At 39.4% G+C, this 19,723-nt stretch overlaps 2 protein-coding genes across 2 annotated transcripts; both read left to right on the forward strand.

The window, feature by feature from the left end:
* Positions 1–7,413: 7,413 nt before the first annotated feature.
* LOC146906483 (uncharacterized) lies at positions 7,414–8,056 on the forward strand. Its single transcript, XM_085728846.1, has 4 exons — positions 7,414–7,476; positions 7,528–7,563; positions 7,655–7,925; positions 8,028–8,056. Exons 1-4 carry the CDS (start codon positions 7,414–7,416, stop codon positions 8,054–8,056), a joined length of 399 nt encoding a protein of 132 aa, XP_085584972.1.
* A 9,171-nt stretch (positions 8,057–17,227) lies between these two features.
* On the forward strand, positions 17,228–17,758 carry LOC146906484 (uncharacterized). The gene has a single exon (XM_085728847.1). The coding sequence runs from the start codon at positions 17,228–17,230 to the stop codon at positions 17,756–17,758; it is 531 nt and encodes a 176-aa protein (XP_085584973.1).
* Positions 17,759–19,723: the final 1,965 nt, after the last annotated feature.

Below are 19,723 nucleotides of genomic sequence, written 5' to 3' on the forward strand. Positions count from 1 at the left end.
TCTCTCTTCTCTCATTCTTAGAGAGAGATAGACTCTCTTCTCTCTCTATTTGATTCTTCTTCTCCGATGGAGAAGTGGTGGCCGGCGAGCTTTCACGGCGGCGCCACCGCGCCGGAGTTAAAAAACTCCTTTTTTTTATTTTTTTTCTATTCTCTTCTACTCCTCTCCCTCTATTCACTTCTAGCCTTAGAAATTTCAAAGAGAGCATGAGTAACCCTAGATCTACAAAACAAAGACGCAAACTACCTTTTGATTCGGTTTAGGACCGATTTCGTGATGGCTTAGTGTTGCTGGTTTTCTTTTGAAACGGTTTGTGATGATGATGGTTTTGATGTTTGCGTGGTGGTATGTGTGTGCGTGTGTATGCGTGAGTGTGTTTGTATGCGTGAGTGTGTTTATAATTGTAGGTTTATGTTTGTTGACATCTCATGATGAATTTGGGTGAAATTGTACTGTAAAATTGTGTTTTGAAGTTGCAGGTTTTTTTGGAAGATTGTGTTGTGAATTTAGCTGTTAGTTTTTTTGTGTTGGATCGAATTCTTCCCCTTTTAGACTTGAATGCCTTCCTCTATTTATAGAAGCTTGGAAACTTGTTGCCCACATAAAAAATCCAGCTGCCTTGCTTTAATTTAAAAGTCCATTTTGCGCTCCAAAATTGTTGCCTCAAAGAAGCACATGTTATTTGGCACTTGCAGATTGATCTTGAGAATGATCAGCAAAAGTGAAGAGAGAAAGCACACGTTTATGCAAGCTCTTTGTTGCCTTGCGTGAAACAGCTCATGGAGAGTTGTCTTTGAGTGATGTCATGTGATGATGTCATGTGATGATGATTTAGCTTATGTCACTTTTAGATGCCTTTATGATAAAAATAAAAACAAACAACATAATAATAATAATGATGAAAATAAATAATGATAAAATAAAAATATAAAAAAAGGACTAAAAATAATAACAAGATGAGATAAAAATAAGGATTAAAAATCGACTTTAAAATTAATAAAAGATGGAAAAAAAATTAAATAAAAAATGAAATTTGAGAGAAGAGGGCCCGACTCGGAACCAAATATGAGGTATTTTAAAATACCTCTGCCGAAATTTTCGCTGAAAAGTCAAATATTAGTCGGGTTTAAAAGACACGTGTCGGTGTATGAATGCAGGGTCTAATGGTCAAAATTTGGGGTATGACAGATGCCCCTTTTTAAGTTTCTTCGTCACTGGGTTAAAAAAGATAAATTTTTACATCAATGGGTCGAAGAGACTTAAATACTAAGTACACCAATTTTGACCAGTTGTAATGCTGAGAATGCAATGCTTATGAATATAATGATATGAATGCATGTGATGCTATTATGAATGCAACAAGCGGCAAACATATGCCGACTGAGGGACAAACTGATAATTATCACTGGTGAGAGAGGACTGTCTAACATCATTACTGTGGTGAAGACGAACATATTGTCAGCTACTCGCATGAGCAACGACCACATACAGAAAGAAAATATTGTCAGTTACCCGCATGTGTAACGACCACTTACAGAAACAAAATGCCGTCAGTTACCCGCATGTGTAACGACCACTTACCCGCATGAGTAACGACCTCTTACAGAAAGAAAATGATATCGGTTACCCGCATGTGTAACGACTACTTACAGAAACAAATTGCCGTCAGTTACCCGCATGAGTAATGACTACTATCAGAAAGAAAATGATGTCGGTTACCCGCATGTGTAACGACCACTATAGAAAGAAAATGTTGTCTGTTACCCGCATGAGTAACAACCATCTACAGAAAGAAAATATTGTCAGTTACCCGATGTGTAACGACCACTTACAGAAAGAAAATGCTGTCAGTTACCCGCATCAGTCTCTCTTTCTTTTGTTTGGTTTTCTACATTGTTGAGTTCTTGCATGGATTACTCTTGAAGTTCTTTGTCAAACTCTTTTTCTTTTGCTCTTTTCCTTTGAATTTTCTCTTTTCTTTGTCAAGTTAGTGGTAGAATTGATAAATAATTAGTGGTAGAATTGTCATAATGCCATTGCATTTTAAAATCACGTGGCTCTTTGTTATATTTTTTATTGGCTGGTGTTGAATAATAAATTTTGGTTTTGTTTAATATTTTGTGTGTGTATCGCAATGTATTCATCATTTTGAGATAATTCTCAGATTTCTAGAACTAACTTTAGTTATTTGCCACTTCAATTCGAATATTACTTAATACAACAAGGAAATTAAACTTTGCAGGGAGACCTTATTATGTCCCACGGGAAGCACTGGAAAATTTAGGATGGTACACTACTTTCTGCGGTGACATGGAGAAATTAGAAAAGGTCATCAAATTCGATGAATTAACGGTTGAAGGAAACACAAAATCAAATGTTCAAATAAATCAAGATCAGAACATTGAAACAAGTTTGCCTAATGATGGAACCAAGACATTCAAAATCAAAGGAAAGAGAAGTTGCAGCCATTGTGAGACCAAAGACACTACTCAATGAAGGAAAAATACATTGTACAATGCATGTGGATTACGATACAAGTTAAATAGATTGGTTCAAGGGTAAACCTTTGCCATAAAAAAAAAAAAAAAGAAGGGTATAGAGCTACGGCAAGTCCACCTTTTAATATAAAAAAACATTCAAATTTTCACAATATCTCGTATAGCAACTAAGAGTGTCAATATTGAAGTAATTTTTTTTTTTTACCCTTATTTGACATGTTATGCTATGCTATTGAATTCCTAACCTCCTTTGTTATTATCTTCTGTCTATATTGTTGACGGTTAGTTCCGTTTGGGATAGTGATGTCAACCTATTTTAGATGAATATCTTTCTCGAACTCTTCATGCAATTGGTTTGCTTATAAAAAAAATTTGAGCAACGCCTAGACAATACACTAATTCTATTATTAATCGAGTGATCTGCGCATATTTAAGAAATTATGCCGAATCCTTCATGAAGGCATCTTATTCCGTTTTATGAAGGATAATGTTATGAACACCAGCTGCGGGTTGTTTTCCACAAATACCAGAATTAAACCACAAAACCTGTTTTGCCTATTTCATTTTTATATTTTAATATTACCTATTCCTTTGTATCTTAAGTTGCCTACGTTCAAAAAAGTAGTCAACTTTGCTTCATGAAAATTACCGAAAAACATATTCGCTATATATAGCACCACCCTATGTATAATGTCGCGTATAACTTTTATATGAAAAATTTACTAAAGAAAGTATAATCGTACTCAAAATCCATTACAAAGAGAATGTATCGAACATTTTTTATTCTCCTATCCTTATTGATAACCAAATCCACAACAATATTTTTATTTGATCCGACACACCTGAAATATCAACCACCATCCCGTTAAAAAGTACATTGTTTAGCTCCAACCAAATACAACAAATGGTAGTTAACCAAACAAAATGCACCACATCTGATGTTTCCTGCATAGTTTCAATTTGCAGCCAACCATACACTTTTTTTCCCCCAAATCTCTAACACTTTCAAACATTGCAAAAAAAGATGGTTAATTGACTCTAAATCACTAAAACAAAATTGATACTCGTGTCGAATCACCACTCTATTCCACAATTCATCTCCAGTAGGTAACCTTCCCTGTTAAAAATCTCCACCGAAACACATCGATTTTCAACCGAATTGACGTTTTGTAAAAATATGGACAATAGTTTAAAAACCTGTTTATGCTAAACCTGTTGTCCATGAGCAGACCAGGAAATTGTATCAAGAACTGACTGCAAAAAATCTCAAAATTATCGAGAAGCGAACATAGGGAGAGCCTGACATTCCAACAATCGGACATGGCTTCCGTATATTTAATCTCAGATCAGATTTTTCAGTATTTTCATTAGTATCAAATCTATAATCTTACCAAGGCGCATGTTGGAATTCCCCATGTTGAAACTGAAAGTTTGAACTGAATCGATCCCTAGAGATTTTTTGATTTGTGCCATTACACAATGCAGTAAAATTCTGTGGTTTTTTACTTGGGGTTTAACCTCCTCCTCCAAGTGGTGCGAGCTGTTCTATCTACTCCTATTTGGCATTTGTGGCGAAATCGGTGTAATGCACGAGGGGACTAACAGTTGATGTTGACTTAAGAGATCATTGTACTGGTTTTTGGCTTATCATCTTACATCCTATCAATTGATAAATGTTCAATTATTTTTCCTCGAATTTGTTACTTGGGTAAAATTTGAATTATTTTTTATGAGCGGTTATGATTGCTCTAATTGGTACTATTTATTTTACCTTTGCAGTTGGCTATAAATACGATTGAAGGTTCCACATGTATTAGAGATATATGTTAGATACTAGTTAGTATTAGTCATGGAGTAGTATATATAATTGAAACCACCTCATTAGAAGGTATCTCTTATCATTTGTAATATTCACTTTTATCATCAATAATAATATTCTTTGAGTTTTCTCTCATTCCTTCATTGGATATCATGTTTCCTAACATGGTATCAGAGCTAATCTGGTATCCACCTTGAAGGATATTTTCCGCTGCATTTTCTCGAGAATATAAAATTTCTCGCTTTCACTTTCTTTCTCTTATTTCATTTTCCTTCGTTTTCTTTTCTTCCTTTCTTGTTTCTGTTTCCTCCTTCATTTTATTTTCTTCCTCGATCGATTTCTTCAGTTTTGTTCTGGCATGTTCTTAATCCCAAATTCTAGGTTATGTGGTTTTCAATTTCCTTTCATTACAGTTCATGATTCTACTTCAATTGCAAATTCGGTTTCAATTTCTGGATTAGAATACATTTTCTGATTGATTTTCACCTTCGATTTGAGTTTCTTATTCGAAATCAATCGTTACTGCAATTTTCCCCAAATCCTAGGGTTCGTGATTCCAATTCAATTTCGATTCGTTTTCTTGTTTTTCGTTTTTGGTTCGGTTTTCTTTCATTTGTTTTTCTGTAAAACCGATCCTTCATTCTTCAATTATCAGATTCGGTTTCCATCTGTCTTTTCATGTTCAATTCGAAAATCGCCGAAGTTTTCAATCATTGACTCTGTTCGGAACTCCTTGTTTGTTCCAAACGTGATTTTGATTTCAAATCTTTGATTCGGCTTGGAGTCATTGTTTTTCGTGTTGATTCTCTTTGTCGTATTGAGAACTCTATTTTCAGAAACAAGTTGTGTTGTAATTGCAGTCTGCTCACAAGGTGTTTGTGGAAAGTTTTCACTGAAGCAATTTGGTGTTGGGCTCCGTTCGACGACGGTGGTTGTTAGTGCGACTTCACTTGTGAGTTTCTGCTTGGTTTTGATGCATTGTGTTAGTGTGGATTGACGACTTTGCTTCTGCATCCTTGTGTTCACATATTGAGGTTCGTGTCCTGGATTGTTGAAGTTTTTGGTCAGGCTCCAACATTGTGTTGGATTTGTTTTGAGATGTTGTTGATGGCTGCTGCACGACATTGCTGGTCTTTGCGTGCATTTTCTTGTGAACCACTTCATCACCACTGGATTTTTGGTAATCATCTTGTTTTGAGTTGTTCTCGGCCTCTATGTTTTGAATTTGGTATTATGTCTGAGTGTTGCAATTGAAAGTTCAATCTTCAATCATTGGTTCTCATCAATCTACGTAAGGAGCAGTTCTTATTATGGTATTCTTATATGATGATTGAATGTAACTTTGAGATATTGTTTGGATGTTGTTATTACTGCTAGAGATTTGGATATGTTTTGAGGTTCACAAGATGTTTGGTAAAGGCTCTCTATGATGGTAAATTCTCATGGTGCTCCTTGTAGTTAATTGGATATGTTACATATTTCAAGTATTTTTTTTAACAAGGTTGCTTCAGATTGCAATATCAGTGCAAGTTTCTTGCTAGGCTTGATGACTTCTTTGAATCATTCCACTACCGTTGTGAATTGACGATTGATGCATATAACCTGAGATATATTGTTATATTTTTTTCATCATGACACACTGTTGTTGCTTTACTTGCTCTCTTGAAATTTTGTCAAGTTTGGGATTAGATGAGACTTAGTTGTTGTAACTACTCATGTTTGAGGCTTATGGTTTGAACAAGTTATTGAAGTTTGGTTTTGGGTTTTCTACTTTAGTGGTTCAACTTTGTTTGAGGAGTTGGCTTATGGGAATGCTTGATGATTTCCAGTTTGTGAAGCATGTATTAGTTGTGGCTGCCCATGATCACTTACACCAGCTGTTTGTGTTGTATCCACTTTGGAGATAGGTTAAAGGTTCTTAGTTTTTGGAATTATTGAGTACTGATACGGTTATGCCTCTGCTACATAATTGCTTTACTTGGTAGAAATTGTAGAACAATTTTGGGTGGCTTTGGTTGGATTCTTTACTGGATGCTTGCGATTCATTGCCTCTTTCTATTTGGTCCTGGATCGTTATAGCTGTTTTTGGCCTCTGCCTTTGCTTATGGTGCTATGAGATTGCCTCCTATTCTATCTGGTGTTTGTGGGATTAAGGACTCTAGCAACTTTATTTGATGCTTGTTTTGGCAACAATTCTATTCTGTTTTATTGGATGCAAGTCTGCACCATTGTTTTGTTCATGGTTGCATTCTCAGTTTTCCTATTAGCATATGATGGCTTTGATTCTTGTCTTGTGCTTCTGTTCATGATGGTTAAGACATGTTGATATGCTTCCGTCATGAATGGTTAAGCGTTGTGCTTCTGTCCAAGGATGGTTAAGCGTCGTTTTTTTTTTCCTTCTTGTGCTTCTGTCTTAGAGTTATTGAGAACTCTTGATGGTTAAGCGTTGTGCCTTTTATGGCTTTGTTGATGATTGCTTCTACCGCCTGGAAACAGCCTCTTGTGTAAAACAGGGTAAGGCTGCGTACAATACACCCAATGGTGGGACCCCTTCCCGGACCCTGCATATGCAGGAGCTCTAGTGCACCGGGTTGCCCTTTTTTTTATGATTACTTCTACCGGATGGTGGTTAAGCGTTGATTTGTTTCTTCTTCCTCCAAGCGGTTAAACCTTGAGTTGTGGTTTTCTCTTGTTGGATAAGCATTTGGTTGTTGACTATGCTTTTGGCCGATGTGTTTCCGGCATCTCTTGTTATTTGTTTTGTTCGATGTACTTTTGTATTTTCTCATTTCAAGTTGGAAGTGTTTTGAACACCTTCCAACTTGAGGGGGACTATTAGAGATATATGCTAGATACTAGTTAGTATTAGTCATGGAGTAGTATATATAATTGTAACCACCTCATTAGAAGGTATCTCTTATCATTTGTAATATTCACTTTTATCATCAATAATAATATTCTTTGAGTTTTCTCTCATTCCTTCATTGGATATCATGTTTCCTAACAACATGCTCATCACTTCCACCGCAGAACTTTTGTTTTTGTTTCATCTCTTTCATCCCAATCCTATTATCAATCCTGTTCAATTTTTAGAGAATGGCTAATGCGTTTGATGATGCCTCTTCCATTGTTTCTGGTAAGGAAGTTGTTAGGATTAAGGTTCGTGTTGTGGGGATGTAGTGTGTTTCTTCCTTTTTGAATATAGATCAGGTTAATTCTGTTGAGATAATTTTGTGTGATGAGAAGGTATGTAATTTTTTTTTTATTTTGTTTTATTTTTCTGTTTTGCTGCACTGATGTTTGAGGTTAATTTTTGTCTTTGTATTTGAATTTGAAGGGCTGCACTATACATGTTACTGTGAGGATGCAACTTCTGTATGTCTTTCAGAATAAATTGAGTGACGGCGAAGTGTACAGGATGTCATACTTTTCTGTCGGTCCTAACTCTGGTGCGTATAGATCAGCTACATCTGATGGTTATAAGTTGATTTTTCAAATGAAGACAAAGGTGCAGGCATGTGAAGGACCTCGCATACCTTTGTATGGTCTGTCGTTGAAGAAGAACGGAGATGCATGTTCTGAGGGTTATGATGTTGATTATTTGGTTGGTATGTAAGACCCAGTGTTTTTTTGTTTGTTTGAGTTTATGTTTCATTTTTTTAGTCTTGATTTGTTGCTAAATTGGGCTGATTGTTTCATTCTTTGTGTAGATGTTGTTGCAATCATTACTGAGATTTAAGATCAGATGGAGTACAAAAAATTGATTGTTTCAAACAATCAATCAAGCCCTTTTTCTTAGAATACAAAAAATTGTTGCACAGCTAGAAAACTCTGATACCGTTATACAGTCTTATTATAACCTACTAACGTAATTTTTATAGGTGGTGGAATTGGAAATAAGGTGTGATATGTCACAATTGCAGGTCATGGTGATACCTCAAAATTTACAAGCAAAGGATGCTATAAATAAAACTCTTTTCAGCCTTATTTCATTTCATTGCCATCATCTTAGAGTAAATAAAACATAACTTCAAGTTCCATAAAATTAGGATAAAAAAGAAGGAAAAGAAAATATAATTATTCGATGCATATACAAAAACTAAATGAAATCTCATGAAATATTCTATCATATGATATTGTACATTTATTTTGCTAGGACAAAAATGATCTCTCAAATTAGGAGAACCAGGTCTTCTTATGACAAAAGGCATGGAAATAAATAAAAACAAAACATAAAAATATTTAAGAATTTCAGCCATATTTTTTCCTCTTTACATCTAAAATATAGGATATGATTTGATCTTTTTATAGTGTATAAAGTTCATTCTTTTTTTGAGCAAAGTATAAAATTCATTTTATCATGAAAATAATTAAAAAGTTTAAGCATTTATGAAATTTTAGAAACCCTCCATGAAATTAGAACTCCTACTAAATGCCACTTAAGTATATCAATGAGTTTTGATCATATAATAAACTTAATAATGATAAGAACCAAATATTATTTAAGTAACTTTTCATTACCTTATCCTTAAAAAAAATCATTGCCTTTTTAACCTTTCGTTAAAGTAAAGATATATTTTGATCGTACCTGATCAGAAGGAGACTGCCGGTGCTTTGAATGCGGTGGTTGTGACGGTGGTGGAATGCGTCTGAATGCTTCTTGGAGCGGATGGGGGGTGTGTACCTGCAGACACTCCGACGCTCAAGTTAGTAGAGATCAGAGAGTGAGGGTTTTAGAGGGAGATAGAGTTCTACCTTGGGGACTGCGGTGAGTCCCCTATTTATAGAGGTGGAGGGCTGCAGAGCCGTTGAGGAGGCACACCTGGCTCTGGCGGTTACGAAATCGTGGGAAGTGTAACCGCCAGAGATTTTATTGCGGGAACGTGCACAACGTGCAAGAGAGACGTTGGGGTTCGTTTGAACCGGTCTCTTTGCTTTGTGCACCCCCTTCAGGCGAGGGGGGTATGTTGTGAGCAATAATGCCAAACGTGGAGTTTGGGCTTTGAATGATATTGGGCCTAAGTAAATGGGCCAAGAATCTCTTTAGCCGGTCCAGAACAGTAGCCCCCCAAGTCGTTGCTCTTGATAAAGAGTGATGACTTAAGTGCGGGCGTTTTGCTCGCCAGGAGCCGAACTCAAGGAAAATTCAGTTGGTATGTATCCTCGTGCTAGAGGAAGAGATGGATCTCGTTTAGCGGACTTATGCCTGCCTTGACATGGAAAATCGTTTGCGAGGCGGACTGAGAATGCTGAGACTTTGGGCCAGATAGGCTCGCCTGTCTCGAAGCGTTTGTTCTCCCTCTAACGATGTAAGCTCGCCTGTCAATGTGGCGGGGTCCGGCATACGTATGTCCGGCGATGAGATCGGATGGAAAGATTCCCTCGTCAGGAAGCTTGGTCGGAAGTCATTCCGTAATTAATGCCAACATCTCGAGGAAGAAGTTGAGGGGACATGACCTTTGGTTTCTGAGTGACACGTGTGTAGGCTCTTAGTAGCACTTGAGTGCATATAGTTTCCAGCGTGTTCTCGGGTTGTATTTCCGAGGTGTCATCCTCATCGTTGATTGGATCCTGACGTTTGGAGAAACGTAGTGAAGGATCATAGCCCTTGGATGAAGGGGTATGATTGAATCCGGGCCGTCGAAGCAGCGCTTTAGAGGAGGAGCAGCGAGTGAGGGGATGCACCGGATAGACTTTGTGCCTTTTGGCTGGTTCGTGCAACGAGTATAAATAGCTCCACTTTTGTTTTTGGAGAGCCATTGTATTTTCGAATTTCTCAGAGACTTAGAGATTTCCCAAAGTTTCCAAAGGCAAAGTTCTTCCGAGTTTTCGCATCCCAACCGCAACTTCAATCTCTTCTTCCTCACAGGTAGAGTTCTGAGACTCGTTTCTTTTACTTTTGTATTTTAGTTTCTATTTTGCTTTTAGAAACCGTAGGAATGCATGCTTCTAGGGCAGAAGTAGTTTGACTCAGTGGTTTCCACCGTTGGTTCAGGCGTTTTCCACAGTGCATCAAGAAGTTTTGTAGGTATGATGTCTGTTTTCTTTTTAGTGTTTACAGAAACATTGGCGACAGGCTTAGGTTCTAGGGCTAGGGTTAGCCATATCGTAGGTTTTGGCGTATTCCCCGTCCCTTAGATTTTCTTCGTGATGGAACCTCATGGTTCTGGAGGAGACGATAGTGACCTTCTCTGTATTTTCCTCCTTCAAGGTCTGATCGTGGTGAGAAACCTAGGAAAGGATAGAAGAGCAATGTTCGTTGACTCCTGGATAAGCGGGATGATCTTAGGAGCGGCGTCCCAGTTTGCAGCGGACGACGTTGGGGTAGCTCCGCGCTGTCCAATAGGGAGGAAAGAAGATTGGGAGATCCTCCTCCCTAAAGTAGCGGACTGAGTGTGCTCGCGCTTCCCCAGAGATCGTTTTCCCATGTATGAAGCAACTTTTAAGGAAGTGGGTTTTAGGCTTCCCTTTTCCCCTTTCCAGGTCAGCGTTCTAGAGTGGCTGGAGATGTGTCCTTCCCAGTTGAGACCCGACTGCTTCGCCTATATGTCGGCTTTTGAGTCGGTATGTCGTTTCCTCCGGCTTCCCGTCTCAAAAGACCTCTTCTTTGCTATCTTTGCTGTCCGGCGAAATTTGGACAAAGATGGCGGCTGCGGCTGGGTGTCGTTTCATCAGCGTACCTCTCTCTTTGAGGTTTTCAGTGCTGGTGTTGCTGATTTTCGCGAGAGGTTCTTCATGGTGAGGCCTCGGACGGAAGCAGCACTTCAAAGGGTCTTGAAGATTGTTGACCGACCCAGCGGGGAGGGTGGTGTCGCTCCCGTGCGTGTCCCTCGGATTCGTTTTAAATGGAGTCGCGACCATCTGAAGCATGAGCTTACCATGTATAGGATTAGCTATGACAAGTTGACCGAGCGGGACAAAGATAGTTTCGCCAAACTAGTGAGGTTTGTAAACTCTTTTTCTCGATCGGCGGTGGTCGATGATGGCGGCGATCCGGTGATGGATTTGCGAGGAAATCCTGTTACCAAGCCCCGATTGATTGATACCCGTTCTTTGGTGTTTTCCAAGGATCCTCTAGCTCTTCTAGGTATGCTAGTGTTGTTGTGTTTTCTTTACTTCTTGTCTCCTTGAGTTTTCTGACTAACGATTCGTCCTTGTTTTTCACGTGCAGGAAAGATGTCCCATATCAGTTCCCTAGTGAACAAGGCTAACCAGAAAGTAACCGGGCAAGGTAGTGGCAGCAGAAAGAGAGATGAGCAGCGGGAGAGGACGGCGGATGCGTGGTTCCTTGCTCGTTTGACAGATGATCCAGTGGAGGAGGAGAAAGCCCCCTTGAAGAGGAGAAGGACTGCTGTCCTTGACAAGGGTAAGCAGGTTCAGGTTCAGGATGCTGCTCCTTCACGGGGTGTTCCTCCTGCTGGTGAAGGTTTGTTTCAGTTGTCGAAGGTGTGGTCTCAGTCGGATCGCTTTGGTCCTCAGGCTTCCTTGTACCTTGGTGACTCTAAATTGAAAGCCATTTGTGATTTGGGGACCGCTGGCCGGACTCGTGCTGTGACCGAGGGGGTCGTGGGTTGATAGATCTCTGGCAAGTGCACCAAATACTATCGAAGTAGTAAAAATATCGATCCCACGAGGACTGTTTTTAACTTCAATAATTCAATTTCGTTATATAATTAGGATGTGTAAAGTTTATTTTTAGTTTGCCACTAGGCAGAAGATTTGGTTTGATTTTATGAAATCAAATAAAAGAGAATAAAGATTTGATTAAGAAAATATGGAGAGAAAGATGAGATCAGATCCGTCTAATCCTCTAAGTTCCCCTAATTGGTCTACTGCACCTATTTGTTATGAACCCTCTTCTAGTTTACGATGATTAACAAAATAGCCCTAATCAATCCCTTGAGTTAGGACCCTCTTCTTAAACTACAGCCCCTAATTCCTTAGGTGGTCTAATAATTCTTGAAGGTTTTACCGAACGTTAACGTATTATCACTAACAAACGATTATCTATTCCTAGACTAACCCTGTTTATTAGAACAATTCAATTAGGTCTAAGTTGAAAGCCATGGTCAGTGGTCATTCATTCTCACGAAATCAAGTTATATGTGATCAAGATATAAAAAGCATTAAGAACAATTGAATTGAATAAACTAGAATTGAATTCATAAACGAAATAGAGTTTCACATCAACATGTGTCAATTAGGGTTACAAAGATTCATCTTGGATCTAATCTCTAAGAGATTTAGCTACTCATAATCGAGTTTACAAATAGCATAATGAATGAAATAATTAAAACATACATGAATTGGTAAAAGGTTGAAGAAATCGCCCTTCTAGCCGTCTCCGATGTCTCAAAATCGCACTTTGCTCTCCAAAATCGTCACTCTTGTTCTCACCAAAGAGTGCAGTATTTATAGAAGTCATGGGCCTGACCCATCAAAATCGCGCCGCGCCTTGTATAATGGCGTGCCGCGATTTCCCTCAGACAGGGAGGATGTAATTTTGCTTCAAAAATCGCAGCACGGCTTGAAATTGGCGTGGCGCGATTTCCTTCAAACAGACTTCAATATTTAAGCTTTTTGCACTCCAGAACAGTATAAATTGCATGAGAACTCTATCAAAATGTCACAATAAGTCCCTAATATTACGTAATGACAGGATGTCATCACAACCCCAAACTTAAACCATTCCTTGTCCTCAAGGAATTTGCTTGCAACAGTGACAAACGACAGTAAAATAAAAGTTATCTGACAAAACGATAGTACCCAAAAGTTCATTCTCCTTCTAGCTAAAGATGAGCTAGTTTGACTTGTTCTCATCCACCAGTTCACAACTCCACGCATCAAATTGAAACAGGGTTCTACCAGTCGACATGCAGGTCTACATATTACCATACGCTTGAAAAGTTTCTAAACATCAATCAAAGTCAATATCATTACACACTTTTGAGGTCTTTAGGGTTATAACGGGGCTTAGGTGAAAGGTGGGATATATTTGGATAAGTAGGCTACACAAAATTTGAGTTAGGCATTCCTACGGAAGTTAAAGCACAAAATTCAATCCTTCAATCATTCACCTTGTGGAATAACAATCAATGCAAAGGTACTAGAGAACATTTTTATCATTTAGGGACAATCGAGTTTGAAGTTACTCGGATTTTCAATGTTTTGTCCCTTTTTCATCATTCAATTTCTCTTTTTTTTTTTGATACACCATTTTTTTGTGTGTATTTTTCATGATAAAGTTCATTCTTTGTTCTCTTATTCTCTAGTACCCCCACCCCAAACTTAGTTGGTTGCAAATTCCAATAGCAACCCCAAACTTAATCTTTAGTGACATTCTACAATGCCTTAACTCAGAAAATACATTAAGGGACAAGTCCTAAAGGTCTCTAGGCTTGTAATGTAGTTTGTCACCGAACAAAAAGTTCTAATCCTACCGGCTCACAATTGGTTAAGAAAGGATAAATTCAACAAATTAAAAACAGGGTAGGCTTCAAAAAGGCTCACAGGACCAAGCACTTTTGCCTCAGTGTGTAATTGACAAAGACCAATCAATAATAGAGAAACAATGCAAGTTCTAGAAATGTAGTTGCATGGAAAACTATTCTAAATATAAGTAAATTGAAAAACAAATTTGGCAATGAACCTTATGGCTGAAATTCCTTGGAGTGTGTGACTACCTAGCAACGCCGTACACTTCGCCTTTGAATCAAGTCACCCCTCCTTTAGAACTTTTGGAATATCGTTTCATCAAACAACTGTTACTAAACTGGAATAGGTCACATGAAACAAAGCAAATTCATTAATAATAAACAAGTGCAGGAGCAATTACAATAGGGAAATAAGTTCAATGGACTTTGACATAAAAAGAAAATAAAGAAAATACATCAAAAGAAAAATAACTGAAAATAAAATACAAAGCAGAAAATGCTAATCCATCAGTAGATCAGCCCATGTTCACATCATCATCCGAGTGTCCAGCCCCCGGTGTCCTTAATCCTTCAAATATGCCATCCCCTTGATCGTGCTTGGTGGCATTGAAATCGTCAGTGATTTCCCTCCTCAGTTTCTCAACCCAACACTCCTCCGGCGGTTGAACATTCAGCAATGCATTAAGGGCTTCAGGGCTGAAATCAATGATCTTGCCCCAAACAAAAGATTGAAAGGGTGTATCGGAAACCCGTGCATTTGAAAAGAATTCGACGATCAAGGTTTTGTTATTCGCTTCATCGATCATCTCATTCAACTTCGTCCACCCTCTCCTTCGTAACTCAGCCTCAAAGAACGGATAATTCACAAGCTTTGTGAATTCAAACTTCCTCTCCCCCACAACTTCAAAACTTTTCATGGCTTTGTGGAACTCTTGGGCTTGGTCATTGATAAAATGAATGGCGTTTTCGGGTGGTTCAGATGCGGTACGAGGGCGTTTGGCTTTTCTTGTGGATGGCTTGGGGTTGGTGGCTTTCTTTGAGCGGGTGTTTCGTGAATTGGAGGCCATTTGTGGTTAAGGAAGATGGTGAAAAGGAAGTTTTGTGAAGTTTGGGAAAATTATGATGGATTGTGATGGATTGTGAATGATAATGGTTTAGATTGATGAATTTGTGATTGGATTGTGGTTTGATGATGTTTAGGAAGTGATAAGGTAGATTAAGATGGGAAAAATTCGTGAATGGGAAGTCTAGGGAAATTTTTGGTAGAGAAAAGTAGGAAAAATGGAATTAAAATGATGATGAATAGTGAGGTTTTTATAGGCTGAGGAGAAAAATCGCGTTGCGGCCATATACAGGCGCGGCGCGATTTTGTAGAAACAGGGAGTTCTCTCATGCCAAAACTTGTTTTCTTGAAAAATGCCTGAGTCTTATTGAATTTTTGAAAAACTTTTGAAGAGAGAATCATGCAAGACATCAGTACCTTGCATGATTTTCTTGATAGGAGGTACTAGAACAATTTTTCGAAAACTTTCCTGCCTCATATTAAAAAGAAAAGAAAAATATTTTTGTGTTTTTATTTTTGAAAGTAATAAAATCATACCTGAAAATTAAACAGTGGGTTGCCTCCCACCCAGCGCTTTCTTTTACGTCATTGAGCTTGACGCTTCAACCACTGTTAGGGTGGCAAATATGTCAGAAAGAACACATCATCCTTCTTCTTCCTCTTGTTTGGTAGGAATTCCATGAATTTGTAACAAATAAGTAGATGCTCCCATGAACTCACAATTAGACCTTTGAAATTTAAGCTCTCCCACCTTAGAGAAGGACAAGCAACCATCTGCACACGAGTGATTTCCTTAACCCCTGTTTATTCAGACTTCGGGAAAATGTCAGCACTCCTCACTTTTGGATTTTCTTCCACCACAACCTTGTGACACTCAATCTCCATCTGAACCAGCTTCCTTTGAGACTCATGTGCTTTCTCAACAAGATCACCACACTGAACATCAAACTTTTCAAATAAAACTTGATTTGACACCAAGAAATCATCTAAAATATTCTGAAGTTGAGTATTGTAATCGATGTTGATCACCTCTTTCTTCCCTTCACCATCACTACCTGGTTGATTCGCCTCATAATGACCACAACTCGAGATTTTGTTGTCCAAAATTTTGATCTTAAAAGATAGCATATATTTTTCATACTGCAACTTAGCAATCTCTTCTGTGTCATAGAGGAGTACCCTGTCTATCATAGCTGCAAAACTTGGATAAACTTTTCAGTAGCACATTACAAAAATATAAATGACAGAAATCCTAAATTATAACGCAATTGCCTTGTTGAAATAAATCAACAGTCCCCGGCAACGGCGCCAAAAACTTGATAGATCTCTGGCAAGTGCACCAAGTACTATCGAAGTAGTAAAAATATCGATCCCACGAGGACTGTTTTTAACTTCAATAATTCAATTTCGTTATATAATTAGGATGTGTAAAGTTTATTTTTAGTTTGCCACTAGGCAGAAGATTTGGTTTGATTTTATGAAATCAAATAAAAGAGAATAAAGATTTGATTAAGAAAATATGGAGAGAAAGATGAGATCAGATCCGTCGAATCCTCTAAGTTCCCCTAATTGGTCTACTGCACCTATTTGTTATGAACCCTCTTCTAGTTTACGATGATTAACAAAATAGCCCTAATCAATCCCTTGAGTTAGGACCCTCTTCTTAAACTACAGCCCCTAATTCCTTAGGTGGTCTAATAATTCTTGAAGGTTTTACTGAACGTTAACCTATTATCACTAACAAACGATTATCTATTCCTAGACTAACCCTGTTTATTAGAACAATTCAATTAGGTCTAAGTTGAAAGCATTGGTCAGTGGTCATTCATTCTCACGAAATCAAGTTATATGTGATCAAGATATAAAAAGCATTAAGAACAATTGAATTGAATAAACTAGAATTGAATTCATAAACGAAATAGAGTTTCACAGCAACATGTGTCAATTAGGGTTACAAAGATTCATCTTGGATCTAATCTCTAAGAGATTTAGCTACTCATAATCGAGTTTACAAATAGCATAATGAATGAAATAATTAAAACATACATGAATTGGTAAAAGGTTGAAGAAATCGCCCTTCTAGCCGTCTCCGATGTCTCAAAATCGCACTTTGCTCTCCAAAATCGTCACTCTTGTTCTCACCAAAGAGTGCAGTATTTATAGAAGTCATGGGCCTGACCCATCAAAATCGCGCCGCGCCTTGTATAATGGCGTGCCGCGATTTCCCTCAGACAGGGAGGATGTAATTTTGCTTCAAAAATCGCAGCACGGCTTGAAATTGGCGTGGCGCGATTTCCTTCGAACAGACTTCAATATTTAAGCTTTTTGCACTCCAGAACAGTATAAATTGCATGAGAACTCTATCAAAATGTCACAATAAGTCCCTAATATTACGTAATGACAGGATGTCATCATGGGTGCTATGAGGGCCTTGGAGGTCGCCGTCTTTCTCAACAACTCATCCATGGAGGAAGCTGTTCGAGCAGATGCTCTTGCTCGCGAACGAGAGGCGACGACCAAGAGAATAACTGAGCTTGAGGCGGAAGTGTCCGCACTTAAAGCGAGCGCTTCTGAGAATGGCAAGTTAATAGCCTTCCTGGAGGAGAAAGCTGAAGTGGGGTCTCGCTGCCGTCGTGAGCTGACCGAGGTTCGTGCCAAGTTTGCTGCAGAGAAGAGGGCTCTGGAAGATGCTCTTCGTGATGCAACCCAGCCTGGTGAGGACGAGACCGAGGACACTGCGATGGTGGGCCGTCCTGCCTTGGTGTACAGACTTGAAGAACTGGAGAGGAACCTTGTAGGTGCTGCTCATCATGGTTTTGACAACGCTATCGAGCAACTCAATGTAGTGAACCCTGGCGTACAGCTCTGTGTGGACGGGCTTAGCTTTCTGAAGTATGTGCGGAATGGTGAAATTGTTGAGCAAGACGACGAGGGGCATGTCTGAAAAGCCCGGGCTTTGTGTTGCCCTGTAATATATTTTGCTTTTGCTTGACTGGCCTTCGTGTCTTTGACATTATACGGTCCTTTGTGGCTCGTATGTTTATTTTCCCTTTAAACATTTGTTTCCAAAATGCATGATTTATTTTCCGGTATGATGTTTTGAACTTTGCATGCTCGTAGTGTGAGGCTTTACTGCTGTTTGAAGTATTTGTTGGGAGCGAATTATCTATCTATCTTGTGTGTTTGACAGACTGTAATAATTCGTACGCTCTTAGCTGCTGTCGAGAGCGGGTTATCTATCTGCCTTGTGTTTTTGACAGATTTCAATAATTCGTGTGCTCTTAGTTGTTCAACTTTCGAACTTGTTTGCTTTTGGATCGCAAAGCTCTTTAAGTTGAGTGTAGCGGGGCGGGCTACCCCCCGCAGTCATTATTTCGACGAGGTGACTTAATGACTGGAGAGTCTTGTACACCCGCCAGGTATTTTGTAGCTTTGACTTGATGAAATCAAAGTTGTGCCTTTTGCTTTCCAGGTAATAAGTGCCTTTTGCTTTCCAGGTAATAAGGAAGAGCTCAGGCAAGAAGTTTTCTAACCGTTTACGCAGAGTATTAGTTAGAAGTGTTTGCACATCCAAGAGATTGTTTATCTGAATGTGTGTCCAAAGTTATGGACGTGTAACAGCGGATGAACGAGAGAAATTTTTCTAAGTTCCCTCCACTGAGGCGTGAAACACCCATCGCGAGCTGGGGTTCTACCTAACATGCTGAGCAGTGATGTCGCAGCGGTAAGCGTACATACTGAGGAGTAAGAGAATTTGTTATGTAAAATCATCTCATCCTTTTTCTTTTTGGATTCGGAGTGGCACGACTTTCCTCTTCCGTTTATTTGCTCGACGGGGAGCGAAGAGTTCGTTGTATCGAACTAAGTACATACATTAGAGTGAGTTGGCGTTGTTTGCCATCTAAGTGTAGTACTTTTTAAGTTTTTCTGCATTCCAAGTCCTTGGAATTGCATTTTGATGGAGGTCTTCGAGTCCGTAAGCTCCTGTCCCGGTCTTCATCCGGATCCTGAAGGGGCCGTCCCAGTTGGCGGCGTGCTTCCCTTCTTCAGAGTCCTTCTGGTTTCGCCGGAGGACGAGGTCGCCTACTTCGAATTCTCTTTTGATGACTTTCTTGCTGTGGCGAGCAGCTATTTTCTGTTTTAGTGCTGCCCCTCGCAAGGTTGCCCCTATCCTGACTTTGTAGACGAATTCGAGTTCTTCACGTAGATTTTTGGTGTTGGCCGGGAAGTTAGTGCTGGCGTCCGTACGCCATGTGAGTTCGGTTAGCTCAATAGGTAAGACCGCTTCCGTCCCGTACGTGAGTCGAAAAGGTGACTCGCCAGTTGTGGAATGGGGAGTAGTTCTATAGGCCCAAAGGACTGCGTGTAATTCCTCCGCCCACTGTGTTTTGGCCGCGTCTAGCCTTATTCGTATTCCTCGCAGAACTACCCTGTTTGCAGCCTCGGCGAGGCCGTTGGCTTGAGGGTGTTCGACGGAGGTGAAGCTTTGCTTGATGCCGATATTCCTTAGGTAGTCCTAGAACCGTTGGTCCGTGAACTGTGTACTATTGTCGGATATCACTAATGCTGGCACTCCGAATCTTGCTAAGATGTTTCTCTTGAAGAAGTGGAGTACGTCTTTAGTCGTGATTTTGGCCAATGGTTCTGCTTCGATCCATTTGGTTGGGTAGTCGATTGCGACGACCAGATATTTTAGTTGTCCAGCGGCTTTGGGGAATGGTCCCAGAAGGTCGATGCCCCACCATGCGAAAGGCCAAGGTGAGACCAAGGACATTAGCTTAGCAGGGGGTGCTAGGTGCATGTCCCCGTGTCGCTGGCATTTATCGCAGAGGTTCACGTAGTCTTGGGCGTCTTTCAGCATGGTAGGCCAGTAGTATCCTGCTCGTACGGCCTTCTTCGCGAGAGCTTT

This window comes from Medicago sativa, chromosome 7 (assembly GCF_051527215.1).
Source record: "Medicago sativa cultivar Bolivia chromosome 7, Bolivia_mono, whole genome shotgun sequence".
NCBI classification, from domain to species: Eukaryota; Viridiplantae; Streptophyta; class Magnoliopsida; order Fabales; family Fabaceae; genus Medicago; species Medicago sativa.

Excerpts from the sequence above, each read along its gene's own strand:
- LOC146906484 (XM_085728847.1), top strand. The coding sequence starts at position 17,228 with ATGGGTGCTATGAGGGCCTTGGAGGTCGCCGTCTTTCTCAACAACTCA.
- LOC146906483 (XM_085728846.1), top strand. The coding sequence starts at position 7,414 with ATGGCTAATGCGTTTGATGATGCCTCTTCCATTGTTTCTGGTAAGGAA. Across the intron at positions 7,564-7,654 it reads TAATTTTGTGTGATGAGAAG|GGCTGCACTATACATGTTAC; the intron begins GTATGTAATTTT and ends TTGAATTTGAAG. Across the intron at positions 7,926-8,027 it reads TGATGTTGATTATTTGGTTG|ATGTTGTTGCAATCATTACT; the intron begins GTATGTAAGACC and ends TTCTTTGTGTAG.